This window comes from Nannospalax galili, unplaced genomic scaffold (assembly GCF_000622305.1).
Source record: "Nannospalax galili isolate Female #2095 unplaced genomic scaffold, S.galili_v1.0 scaffold879, whole genome shotgun sequence".
NCBI lineage: Eukaryota > Metazoa > Chordata > Mammalia > Rodentia > Spalacidae > Nannospalax > Nannospalax galili.
The window spans coordinates 1,527,707-1,541,955 of NW_008346261.1; the positions used below are offsets into that span (position 1 = coordinate 1,527,707).

At 38.0% G+C, this 14,249-nt stretch overlaps 1 protein-coding gene across 1 annotated transcript in view; it reads right to left on the reverse strand.

Moving 5' to 3' along the window:
- Med13 (mediator complex subunit 13) overlaps positions 1-14,249 on the reverse strand; it is a 98,431-nt gene that overhangs the window by 52,328 nt on the left and 31,854 nt on the right. Inside the window, exons 4-8 of the mRNA XM_008842655.3 lie at positions 12,096-12,241; positions 11,167-11,364; positions 7,724-7,918; positions 6,728-6,890; positions 6,461-6,571 (exon numbers count right to left, since the gene is read on the reverse strand). Coding sequence (XP_008840877.1) covers positions 6,461-6,571; positions 6,728-6,890; positions 7,724-7,918; positions 11,167-11,364; positions 12,096-12,241 — 813 coding nt within the window. The remainder of the gene's footprint in view (positions 1-6,460; positions 6,572-6,727; positions 6,891-7,723; positions 7,919-11,166; positions 11,365-12,095; positions 12,242-14,249) is intronic.

Here is a 14,249-nt window from a genome sequence, read left to right on the forward strand (position 1 = left end):
CATTCATAACTCCAGTTCTAGGGAATCTGACACCCTCTTCTGACCTCTGCAGGCACTGCACAACACAGGTACACTAACATGCATGCAGTTAATACACATAAAATAATAAAACATATATAAAGTATTTGAAAAGGTGGTGGAATATGAATTTTAAGCATTCAATATTCATTAAGTTTTCTTGAACTTTGGGGGGATTTATTTTGTTATCTAAATCAGAGCTACCCAGAAAGAGAATAAATAACAGTGGCACAGGCTGGTGAGATGGCTCAACAGGTAAAGGAGCTTGCTGTCAAGCCTGACAACTCGAGTTCAATCCCCAGAATCTACAAGGTAGAAGGTAGGATCCATGTGATGGAAGGCAAATATCAACTCCCATAGCCGTCTTCTACTCCCCAGTGGCATGCGTGCGCACGCGCACACGCACACACACACGTTTGAAAAAAAAAAAGATTTTGGGCTGGAGAGATGGCTCAGAGGTTAAGAGCACTGACTTCCCTTACAGATGACCCGGGGTTCGATTCCTAACACCCACATGGCAGCTAACAACCATCTGTAACTCCAGGTCCAGGGGATCTGATGCCTTCTTCTGACCTCCACGGGCATTCATTGCACAGCACGGACGCACTTACATACATGCAGGCAGGCGATACATTCATACACATAAAATTTAAAAACAGTAAATAAAAAAATTTTTTAAAGATTTTAAGCTGGGCGTGGTGGCGCACACCTTTAATCCCAGCACTCGGGAGGCAGAGGCAGGTGGATCTCTGTGAATTTGAGGCCAGCTTGGTCTCTATAGCGAATCCAGGCCAGTTGGGGCTACAGGGAGACCCTGTCTCAAAAAGACCAAAAAAAAAAAAAAAGATTTTAAAAAATAGTGGCAGACATTTTTTTCAAAGAACTTTCTGATGAGGGAACATTCTGAAACATTCTTTTGTACAGAGTCTATGACATCTTATTGTTTTTGTCAAAGAAAACAAGACCTGTATCAAGACAGAAATCAAATCCACCATTACCCAAAAATACTCTAAGAAAACTAGAGATCAATGTTCTTCAAGAACATAAATGTTAATCATTAACAGAAACAAATAACAAAACAATAACAATCCAACCCAGCAAAATATAGACCAGAGAGACCATGAAGACCAGATGGAGTTATCTTAGGAATTTAAGGTATAACATTTAAGTCAGTGTTATTCATTACATTAACAGAGTGAAAAGGGAAAAGGGAAATGTAGAACGGGAACAGGGAAAAGAGGAAAAGGAAAAAAAGGAAGGAAGAGATGAGATGAGTGAGGCAAGATGGCAAGACACCCTACCAATCTATCGGTAGAGCACCTGCCTACCACACACAAGGTTCCAGACTTGATTCCCAATACTTCTCCCTGAAATAAATAAATCTTCAGTAAGAGTATAGAGCAAAGGACACTGGTTAAATAAAGTATAATATATACACAAAATAGAAAACTACACAGCACAATTTCACTTGTATAAAAGAAGGTAGACAGGCAAACCGACAGAATGTCTATGAAGGAATGCCTATAATCTTCACCTTTATATTCTTGTGTACTGCTTGAAATTTTCTGGGCAAACATATTACAATGCAATCTGTCATTGTTAAAAAGCAGGTTCTGGGCCGGGCATGGTGGCGCATGCCTCTAATCCCAGGGCATGGATCTCTGTGAGTTCAAGGCCAGTCTGGTCTACATAGTGAGTTCCAGGACACCTGGAGCTACAAGGAGACCCTGTCTCAAAAGGACCAAAAACACAAAGGCAGGTTCTGAGTTGAGAGTGTAGTTCTGTAGTATAGCACTTACTTAGCACAAGCAAGGCCCTATGTTCAATCCCCAGAACAAAAAAGAAAATTACAAAAAAAACTGATAATGACAGAGTTCTACAACTGGTCACCCACAGAGATTATCTGTGAACTGCCCAAGTCTAAGTGGCACATCTAGGATGCAACCTCTATACCTAAAGCTCATGGAACATAGAACAAGGGATGAAGAGAACACTAATGCATCTTTCAATTCTCATCAATGAAGCTCCCTCATGCAATAGAGGGCCAGGAATGCAAAAGATCACAAATGGCCAAAAGGCAGAGAATAAGAGTCAGCAGAGTATGGGTCCTTGGACAGGACTCCTTTATTAGAATCCACCCACCCAGGGCTCAGGGATCATTGAGGAAGAGGAGGCAGAAAGATTGAAAGAGCCAGGGAGGAGGTGCAGGACCATATTAGAAAGAGGTCCTACAGGCACCTGGGACCCTTCTCATCCAAACCTACAGCAATGGTGTTAAGCATTCACAAGACCCATGCAAACTCAAGCAGACAAAAACCCAGCACAGAACCGTGAAAATGAACTGCAGGTCCCAATCTCAGTCGAAGAATTATTGGCAGCTGATTACTACTGGATGAGGAAGAACTAATCTTCTTAAAGGGAGGGGCTCTAGATAGGTTGACTAGACACCAGTGGATAAACTTGCACTAAGGGACACTAAATTTACATAATAGGCTGTAACACAAATGAACTCTAGTGGAGGGGCTATGGAAGGGTGCCAAAGGGAAAGGGGGTATAAAGATGAGTTTATGTATGAAATACACAAAAATTCAATAAAAATTTTTTAAAATATAATTTAAAAAGCAGGTCCTATTACAAAATGTAGTAATAAATCCCTTCACCTACCAATCCCTTTTAGAATATTTTCAAATAAGGACCATATTATCTACTAGAAGGCTATATCCCTATCATCAATCGACTCTACTCCTTAGGGGATTTGTTTTTCCTTTTTTTTTTTTTTTTTTTTTTTTTTTTTTTGAGAGAGGGTCTCCCTATAACCCCAGTTGGCCTGGAATTCACTATGTAGACCAGGCTAGCCTTGAACTCACAGAGATCCACCCACTTCTGCCTTACTCAGATCTGCCTTCTGCGTGCTGGGGATTTTTCAACAGAGGTCTCACTATGTACTCCAGGCTAGCCTCCAACATATTTCTCTGCCTTAGGTAGAGTTAGAAGAATGTGTCACCTTGTGAGCCTAGCTCAGTAAGTTATTTCTTACATTAACCAGAAACTTGCCTTTTCTTTATCCTCCAGCCATCAGTCCTATTACCAATTCTACAGTTGTTAATGGTAACTAGAAGTTACATGATGAGTATTAGAGATTCAAAATGTGGCTAGCCCAAACTGAGATGTGCTATACAAATGTGTATACTAGCTTTTAAAGACAGGTTATTAAAACAAAGTCCAAATATCTCATTGATGCTCTACACTAACTGCAGATCAAAAGATAATTATATTTTGGGGCTGTAAACACAGGTCAGTGGTGGAGTATTTGTGTAGCATGCCTCCCAGCACTACAAAAACAAACCAAAATAAAACAAAAACATTTTATTTTAGATAAAGGTAAACATAGTAAAGGAATACGGTTAATAAATAGGAATCATTATCCAATTACTTTACTTTTTATACATTTCAAAGTTTTCCTAACACAATAAAGTAAAACTGAAATACAAAAACAAACCAATAAACAAAATATTGACAGTAAGATGAGCAAGATAAATTTCTGAACCAAGGCCTTTCTTTGTCCCATAAAAAGAACAGACTCTTTCTTATTAGATTTTTAAGGAAAGCAAGCACAATAAATAATTTCATTAATAAAAAATAAAAATAAGATGCCAAATTTAAGGAAGCCTAAGAAAGGAAAGATACTAAAGAGTAACAACAGGAAAAAAATGAAAGCAAAAAAAAATTTTTTAATAATAATGACAGTATCATTCACTTATTAAAATACTTACACTTGAGGTGAGTATTTTTGTTTGTTTGTTTTTGAGACAGGGTCTCCCTGTAGCCCCAGCTGTCCTGGAACTCACTATGTAGACCAGGTGAGGTGTTGTTAAGAATTTTTTTGAGCTGGGCATGGTGGTGCATGCCTTTAATCCCAGCAGAGGCAAGAGATTTCTGAGAGCTCAAGGCCAGCCTGGTCTACATAGTGAGTTCAAGGATAGCTGGGTCTACAGAGGGCCCCTGTCTCAAAAAAAAAAGAATTTTTTTAAGACAGGGTCTGACCAAGTAGTTCAGACTAGTCTAGAACTTGTCAGCCTCCTGCCTCAGGTTCCCAATTGCTAGGGTTATAGGTATGTGACATCACATCCAGTTAAAACTATTTTCATGCTGGGCATGGTGGCGCATGCCTTTAATCCCAGCCCTTGGGAGGCAGAGGCAGGCAGATCTCTGTGAGTTCAAGGCCAGCCTGGTCTACATAGTGAGTTCTAGGACAGCTGGGGCTACAGGGAGACCCTGTCTCAAAAAAGACCAAAAAAAAAAAGAAAAACTATTTTCATAATGGCACATTATTTACCTTTTTATTATGTTAATTTAGTGACAGTACAAAAGAAAGTCAGCAAAACTACTGGCAACTGAACACAAACCAAGATAGTACCAACTGTATTAGTAGTAATAGCAATGTTTTTCTTCACTATCACATACACAGGATTTAAATTTTTCTATTTTTATATGTATGTGTACTTGTATGAGTTTATGTATACCATGTACATGCATGAGCACCCAGAGGCCAGAAGAGGGTATCAGATCCTCTGAAACTGGTGTGGGTGCTGGGGGTGCTGGGAACTGATCTTGGGTCCTCTGTAAGAGCTATATGCATTCAACTACTGAGCCACCTCTCTAGCCACCCCACAGGATTTTTTGGTTTTATGTTTGTGTGGGTTTAATGTCATGCTGAGGTTGGAACCCAGGGCCTCACATATGTTAAATAAACACTCAACTACTGAAACCTTGATTAAGGTCAGTTTTACTTAAGAATATTCTTCTGAAAACAGTAAAATATCACTAATTTTTATTAAGTTTCAAAATTTTTATGTACTATATTTTATATTTTGTATGAAGAAACACAGGTACAGAGAACTTCTGCTATACAACAAAATATAATGGTTGCTTTGAGGAAAAGCAGTTGTACATCAGTTTCAGGTAATGGTTAAATAAGACACTTTTTTCATGCAACACTACTTTTATTTGAAAATCAAATCACTGAGTTGGGTGTGGCAGTACACACCCTAACCCAGAACTTGGGAAGCTAAAGCTGGATAATAATCTTCAGTCCGAGGCCAGCCTGGTCTGCATAAGGAGTTCTCCACTGGCCTATGGCTGCATAGCATCTCTCTCTCTCTCTCTCTCTGTGTGTCTCTGTCTAAAACTGAAAAACAATAATTATCTAACTTTAACTTTTTCGTAGACTTGCTTAGTAAGATTCTCAAAAACAAAAGTAAGTTTGCTATTTAATGAAGTACTGATATATTTGAATTTTTGAGTAAGATTAAAAATTTTAATTTTTTAAAAGCTTTAAGTATAAGAAATTGGAAAAACCAACAGCTATACATTTATTTACTTGGTTATATGAATAAGAAACTACTAATTAGGGAACCATGTGGGTGCTGGGAACTAAACCCAGGTCTTCTGCAAGAGTAGCAAGATGGCTTAACTGCTAAAGCCATCTCCACAGCCCTAAGGTCACTACTTCTGTGGTTATAAAAGTATGTAATCTTTTGGGCATGGTGGCATACACCTTTAATCCCAGCACTCCAGAGGCAGAGGCAGGCAGATCTCTGTTGAGTGTCAGAAAGGCTAGGGCTAGAGAGATTCAGTTGCAAAAGACAAAAAAAAGCATATAATCTACCTTTATTCTGGAGAAAATAATACAACTTAACAAGAGAGTGATAAAAAGCCTCTGAAAATCGAATCTTATCAAAAGCACTAAATATTTAAAGTAAATGCAACTGTCCAAAGAATTCTAAATGAATCCATTCTACAAGTGTATCTTTCAACAACACAGTTCATTAGAAAGTTTTTATTTTGGTAGTGCAGCTTTAGTCTCTTGTAAATCATTATTTCATGAATTTTATTTCAGCAACTCACCCAGTTGCCCAAAGTTAAGAACTAACTACACAAAACTCAACACTGCATTCACTATTTTTAAAAAACTATGAAAAGCATCTTCTAAAACAACCCTTGGGAAAATTTCTCAGAAATAATGCAATCGGGAATGGCTTTTTCAAGAGATAGATGAGCCATGCAGAGATACGAGACTGTAACCCCAGCGCATGGGATGTTGACGCAAGACAAAGGCCGGCCTAACTAACATAGTTAGAACATTTATAAGATGGAAGAATAGAGTTGCTATGTATACCATAAAACAATCAAAAGTTTTATTTCTCTATTAGGAAATAAATTTCCTGTCTGGCTTCTGGTGAGCATGAAAAAAAACAAGCCATGCATTTTTATGTACTTCTATTATCAGCTTTAAATTGCTAACATCTTTTTTATTATTTCTTTCTTTTGGAAAAAATATCCTAAAATACTGTGTTTGCATAAGCTTCCCCAAACTAAGTATTTAGTATCAAAACTATACATGCACATGTATAAGCATCAATCAACTAGAAAAAAAGCTTGCCTCAAACAACTGCAACTTGTTCTTTGTGTGGCTTCAACAAAGTCCCAAGATGCTATTTTATCAGCTGTTTCTTCTTCACACAGGCCACTTGATGTAGCAGAATACTTCCTCCTAAAATTTGAAATTATAAATTCTTTAGAATACTTAAAATTTGCCATTAAAGTTGAATTTAACCTTTAATTTTTTAAATCCATTTTTTCTCAGTTTTTAGTCCATAATGAAAATTATCAGCATATAATTGTAAAACATTAAAATAAAGATACATACTTGTTCGGTACTCTGTTCATATTGCATTCTTGCCAGACTCTATCCACCACATGATTTGCTAATTTTCTGGGTATTTTCCCACCATGATGGCTAGTACTATCAGTGCTGAAGCCGTCAGATACCGAAGAATGTTTGACCCACTTCTGGGCAGACTGAGAATCAACTGAAAACAAACAAGAAAGAATAAGCTCAAGAAAAGTATAGATTCAAAGTAACTTGTGCAGTTTTCAATAATTTGTGTTAATTTACTCTAGATATCTAGTAAGCCTATTACTCTTATTTGGTGAAGTACGCTTCTTTAAATGCAGTAAGCCAAAATTTTAAATAGGGAAATGCAAATAGAATGGTAGCATGCCAATGTTAACTTCATGACTGGAAGATCAAATAAAAATTAGAGCAAACGGGGCTGGAGAGATGGCTCAACAGTTAAGAACACTGGTTGTTCTTGCAGAAGACCCAGGTTCGAATACCAGCACCCACATGGCTGCTAACAAATGTCCGAAACTCCAGTCCCAAGGAATCCAACAGACTCTTCTGATCTCCATGGCACTGCACGACACGGGTGCACTTACCTACATGCAGGCAATACATGCATACACATAAAATAAAAATATAAATAAAATTCTTTTTAAAAGTACATTAAAAAAAAAAAAAAAATTAGAGTAAATGGGTGTAGCTCTATAGTAACGGTCTATAACTCCAGTTCCAGGGAATCCGACCACCCTCTTCTGATCTCTGAGGGAATTCTAAGACATGGATGCATTTACGTAACACGCAGGCAAAACATACAAATGAAGTAAAAATAAATAAATCAAAAATTTTTAAGAAAAAAATGAGTACATATAGAAGAGATGGCACAAAAGTTTGGAAATTTAAGTATTATACTTGCAACTTTTCAGTAGGTTTTAAACTTCAAAAATAAAAATTTTTAAGTGCTTGTGTACTCAAAGTAACAGAATTACAATCAGAACTGGATGCAGTAGGTTAATATAATACCTGTCTGGACTTCCTCAGGAGATGTAGGTGGTGTAAGAGTGACTGAAGACATAGCAGGATCTCTTGCAGAAGTAGGCACTTGATGGACACCCAAGCAAGAAGCTGAACAGTGAGAGGATACCACAGAGCTAGGAGCAGGAATGTCTGATTGAGGGACGAGAACAAAGCATGCTGGGTAGATCATTCGGACACCAGCTTAAAAAAAAAATGGATAGGAAATCAGTTGCTAATCCAACTGCAGTGGAATTAATTTCATATTTCATTCATAAGCACTGCAATGAAAAAGATATATTTGCATATATTTAAAACTTTTTATTACATACTCATTTAGTATTTGGTGTTTCCTATTTTTCCTTTCTATTCATTTTTTTTTTTTTAATTTTTTTTTTTTTTTTTTTGTCTTTTTGAGACAGGGTCTCCCTGTAGCCCCAGCTGTCCTGGAACTTGCTATGTAGACCAGGCTAGCCTCGAACTCACCAAGTTCTGCCTGCCTCTGCTTCCCAAGTGCTGGGGTTAAAGGCGTGTGCCACCACACCCGGCTATTTTATTTTTATGTGTTTGCGTGTATAGCCTGCAGGACAGAAGAGGCTGTCTGATCCCCTGGAACTGGAGTTATGGACAGTTGGTAGCTGCCATGTGGATGCTGGGATTCGAACTCAGGTCTTCTGCAAGAGCAGTCGGTGTTCTTAACCGCTGAGCCATCTCTCCAGCCCCCTATTCATTTTTTTAAAAGAAGAAACCATATATGCTATTGTTACCTCTGGCAAGAGATTTAGAAGAAAGCAGTTTTTTTTGTTTGTTTTGTTTTGTTTTTAAGTCTTTTTGAGACAGAGACAGTATCTCCCTGTAGCCCCAGATAGCATGGAACTCATTACGTAGACCAGGTTGGCCATGAACACAGAGATCCACCTGCCTCTGCCTTCTGAGTGCTGGAGTTTTTTTTTTTAGTGTGTGTGTGTATGAGCATGTATGCATGTGTTTGTGTGCAAGTGTGCACATGTGGAGGTCAGAGGACGAACTCAGGTGTCAGTCTTCACTTTACACCTGTTTGAGACAAGGTCTCATCAGTGCTGCATATTCAGGCTAAATGGCTCATGACCTTCCAGGAATTCTCCTGTCTCCACCTCCCATTTTGTCAAGGAGCTCTGGGATTATGGATACACATATTATTGCCTCTAGATTTTAAAAGTGGGTTTTGGGATTCAAACTTATAACCTCAGGCTTGCACAGCAAGCAATTTACCCATTGAGTCATCTTCCCAGCTTAAATTTTTCAATCTATAAATATGCTTGAGGTTTTTAAAAAAATCTGGGCACTTGCATCTCAGACTATTTTGTTTTCTTCTTGTCTATTTTGAAAGTCTAATACACTGGGCCGGGCGTGGTGGCACATGCTTTTATTCCCAGGCTGAGGTAGGGTAGATCTCTGTGAGATCAAAGCCATCCTGGTCTATATAGTGAGTTCCAGGCTAGTTGGGGCTATAGAGAGACCTTACCTCAAAAAGACTTTTTTTAAAAAGTCTAATACACATTAGTATTCTGTTTCTTCCATAACTATTCCAATAATAATATATTTACTAAAACTGAACAGTGACAATGGTTTCAACTAAAAAAAAAAAAAAGAGCCAGGCATGGTAGTATATACCTATAACCCCAAAAGGCTAAGCCTGAAGATAGTGATTCCAGGGCCAGCCTAGGTTATATGACAAAACCCTATCTCCAAAACCTAGTAAAAAATCCAAAACCCAAATGAGGCAATTTTTGTGTGTGACATTACCATTAGATTCTGTTACCAACAGTATTATGAATTCTAATCCCAATTATACCTTGCCCATTCCTCCCATATCTCCTAAAATGGAGTAAGTATGTCTTCACTCACTGTCAGGCTTGGCATGTAATATTTACCACATCCTAACAGATTAAAATATGCTTGCAGGAATCAGTGTGATTTCTTTCACCTCAGTCTTCTGCTGAGATTAACATGTCCCAGGATATGCATCACCTTGCTAACCTGCACACTTGAATGTGAAGGCATACAGAATAGAGCTAATCTGAAAAGAGCTGACCCAGGCAGTGAACACCAAAGCTAGAACATCTTTAGGAACATTTTCTCTCTTACAGGAAGTGATAAGTTTTTACTAAATGTTCAAACATTGTACATAATACAGGTTGTCAACTTTCATTCACAATTACTCTTATTCCTTCTTTAGCATGCTTTCCTCTAGACAGTATGTTTTTCTATCCCAGAAAGTTTGGCTTGGCCATATAAATAGACTTGGCCACATAACTAGGCTTGTCTAATACAATATGAGTAAATGTAACTCATACCATGTCCCAGCAAAAGATTTAAATACACTTTCAGGGTTAGACTTAGTCTCTATTATTCCTCTGTTCTCCTAAGAACAGTGTGTCCCAGATACCAGGTACTCTTTTAACCTAGATGACACAATGAAAACATATGTGGAGACATCACAGCCAAACAATATCCCTTACATGCATAATATGAACAGAAAATAAGAAAGAAATAAAAGTTTGGTGTTTGTGCTGGATAGCTTTAGTGTCAACTTGACACACCTGGGTTGAGGGAGCCTCAATGGGGGAATTGTCTCCATAGGACTGGCCTGTGGCCATATCTATGGGGCATCTTCTTGATGAGTGATGTGGGAGGGCCTAGCCCACTTTGGGTGTTGCCACCCCTGGGCAGGTGGGCCTGTGTTGCATAAGAAAACAGGCTAAGGGGGCTAGAGAGATGGCTCAGCGGTTAAGAACACTGACTGTTATTGCAGAAGACCCAGGTTCGAATCCCAGCACCCACATGGAAGCTAACAACTGTGTGTAACTCCAGTTCCAGGGGATCCAACAGTCTCTTCTGTCTTCCAGGGGCATTGCACGACATGGGTGCACTTACCTACAAGCAAACAATACATGCATACACATAAAATAAAAATAAAGTATTTAAAAAAAAAAAAGAAAGAAAGAAAGCAGAGCAGGGGCCAGGGGAGCAAGTCAGTAAGCAGCACTCCTCCATGGCCCGTGCTTCAGCTCCTGCCTCCAGGTTTGGGCCCTAAGTGCCTACCTTGGGCTCCCTGATGAACTGTGACCTGGGAGATGTAATAGAAATAAACCCTTTCCTCCCCAAGTTGGTAGTGGTCAGAGTATTTTGTCACAGCAATGGAGAGACAAACTAGGACAGTGTTGAAAGCTAATGGAGCTTTTTGTTATTCAGCAAAATCTAAAACATACAGTCACTTATTTTTTCCCCTTAAGATTAATACTCAGAGCCGGGCGTGGTGTCCCAGCACTTGGGAGGCAGAGGCAGGCAGATCTTTCTGAGTTTGAGACCAGCCTGGTCTACGTAGTGAGTTCCAGGACAGCTGGGGCTACAAGGAGACCCTGTCTCAAAAAGACAAACAAAAAAAAAAGATTAATACTCAGAATCCGTACCAACAAGAACTTCTACTGCAGCTAAAGAATCATCTTCCCAATCCATATCTTCCTGTTTTTCTTCAGACATCTCCTTCAAATGACATGAAATAGGATAGAACTGTTTCCATTCACCAATTAATTTTTTTGTGGCTGAATCAGACATCTTGAATGCCTGTCCTGTGAGAGTGCCATTTAGTCCAAATGGGCTTAGGATAACTAGGAACCAAAGCAGACGTCAAGTAAGAAAAACTATTACATCAAATAAATTCATAATGACAATGTTGCAATTAAGCAAGTCTAAATACAAAAAGGATATCCATTATGATCATTCCAAGAAATCCAACTTATTATACGTTATCACTGTGAAGATGAAATGCAATGCTAAGATTAAGAGATTTGTCTGAAAGTGCCTATCCCAAAATCAAGAGATAGAATAGAATTTCAGTAAGAACTGGGGATGTTTATACATCCTTCATTTTATTCTGGTGCCCAATAAGGAAAAGCAACTTGAAGAAATAATGTGGATATATATAAACCTAAATATTCATGAAGTACTGCCACATAAACTTTTAAAAACACTATATTTAAAATTAAAGAAGATACTTTTAGTATTTAAAATCAATCAGCAACCTTATAAAACATTTCCTCTAGAGTTCAACAATCTTCATGGTATAGACGACATTAAAAGTCCCCTGGGTAGCTATGTTAAACATGGCTTGTATGATTTGACATACAATATGGCTTTGTAAACATTAACAATACATCTGCAATATGCTAGTGACAGAAAATACTGAAATGTCAACATTTCTACTCAATAATTTAATAAAAATATTTATCGTTGACTTAATATAACTGGTAATATAAAATTAACTTCAATACTGAAAGAACAATAAATGATCAAATACTCAGGTCAATAAACAAATACCTATGTCAATAAAATAATCTACCTTGAAATGGGCTATTAGACTGCTGAGCAAGGGTGACATGCTCTTCACTGAGAAGGTATACAGGTTGATGTTGGTTAATTTCCACACTGGTACAAACATTGCTGTCTCCATGCAAGAAAAAGGTGAAAGAGCAGGACAGGTGTTCACTAATAAAGAAGGAAAAGTTACATTTTAGTGATGATTAATAGCAAAAAACAAAAATCAAAACAAACTACCCAATTTGCTTTGCATTTGTTGAGAGAGAGTCTCACATATCCTTGGCTAGCCTTGAATTCACTATGTAGCCAAGGAGGACCTTGAACTTCTGATCCTTCTGCTCCCACCTTCTGAGTGCTGGGATTACAGGCATGTGCCACGCTATGCAGTCCTGGGACTCATGCATGCTAGGCAAGCACTCTAATAACTAAGCTACATTCCTTGGCCCAACATGTTTTCTTTATTAAGTTATACCACAAAACACACTCTCTTTAGAGCCTAGAAATTCTTTATCACCAAAAGGAAAAAAAAAATCATGAATAGCAAAGAAAATGTACTTATGCCAGGTGTGGTGATGCACGCCTTTAATCCCAGCACTTGGGAGGCAGAGGCAGAGGCAGAGGCAGGCAGATCTTTCTGAGTTCGAGGCCAGCCTGGTCTACATAGTGAGTTCCAGGACATCTGGGACTACAGGGAGGCACTGTCTCAAAAAGATGAGTGAGTGAGTGAGTGAGTGAGTGAAAGAGAGAGAGAGAGAGAGAGAGAGAGAGAGAGAGAGAGAGAAAGTTCTTCACAACATTGTTTATAATGCAAATAGTTGTAAGTAGATGACTAGTTAAAACAAGTTAGATACACCACATATACAATTATTATATAACCACAAAAATAAGTTAAGGAAGGGTATAATTAATGCATGGCAGACATTCAAAATAGTATGAATCAATTTTTTTTAGAAGAAAAGTTGTCCTTATTTAAAAATATCTAGATTGGAGCCAGAGGTGTATGTAGCTCATAGTAGAGTACTTATCTAACATTTGCAAGACCTTTGGTTCAATTCAATCCCTAGCACTCTCCTCCCCCAACACACCCTGCAGATTGGTAAAACTATCACAAGTATCTTAGAATTGAAAATACATGTGAAATAATATATATGAAATCTAGGTAATGGGTATACAGATTAGAAAATGAATGCACAAGAGGACAACAGATATTTTTAAGGCAAAATGCAAGGTCAAGTGGCAGGCAAGGGAATGAGATTGTATACTAAGAATCCATTTTTCTTACTTTTTTTCCACATTCATCTTAAGAATACAACTTAAAGAATCAGTTCCTCAAAATATATCCATTAACCAACTCAAAACCAATACAATATGTACAAGCGAATTTTTTTTTTTCAGGACAAGGTAGGGCAAAAATAATTAAGTTGTAGTAAAAGTAATAATAGAGCTAATAAAAATGAAAAATAGTAGAAAAAAGTGAAAAGTATGCTGGGTATAGTGGTGCACACTTTTAATCCCAGTACTTGAGAGACAGAGGGAGCAGACCTCTGTGAGTTTAAGGTCAGCCTGGTCTACGCAACAATCCAGGCCAGCCCGGGCTACATAGTGAGATCCTGTCTCAAAACAAAGGAAGATAGTAAAAAGCAAGAGAACTGGAATTTCATCAGATATTAAAAGTCAACAGATAACATCTAAAATTGATAGAACAAGAAATTGAAATTGAAGTATGCTATTGAAGTTACAAAAGGAAACTGACAAGTTGGTATAAAGGTGAGTTATCTTAGCTGTCTGCTCATGGTGGATCATGGACTGAACTCTACTCTCTTCTTTATCCCTTCCCACTACTGCACCTGACTAGTCTAACTTCTTTCATAAATAAATAGAACTACAAAGTTAAAGCTGCTGACATGAAAAGAAAAATAAAATCTTGTCTTCCACAGAAAGGAATCAATAATCAGTGTCTGAAATTTACAAACTAAGGCCGAGGGGTGGGTCAGTATCATGACCAGAGTTGTTACAATATCCCCTGGTGACTGACACTGATCCATATTCAACGTTCACACTCTCTCCTATCTCATCTCTTGCCGGTCTGGTCTTCTCTTCTGTCCAATACTGGTTTCTTTGATGTTCCTTAAACAGGTCTCCCCCTTTTATACCTTCAGTTGTTTTTAAACCTCAA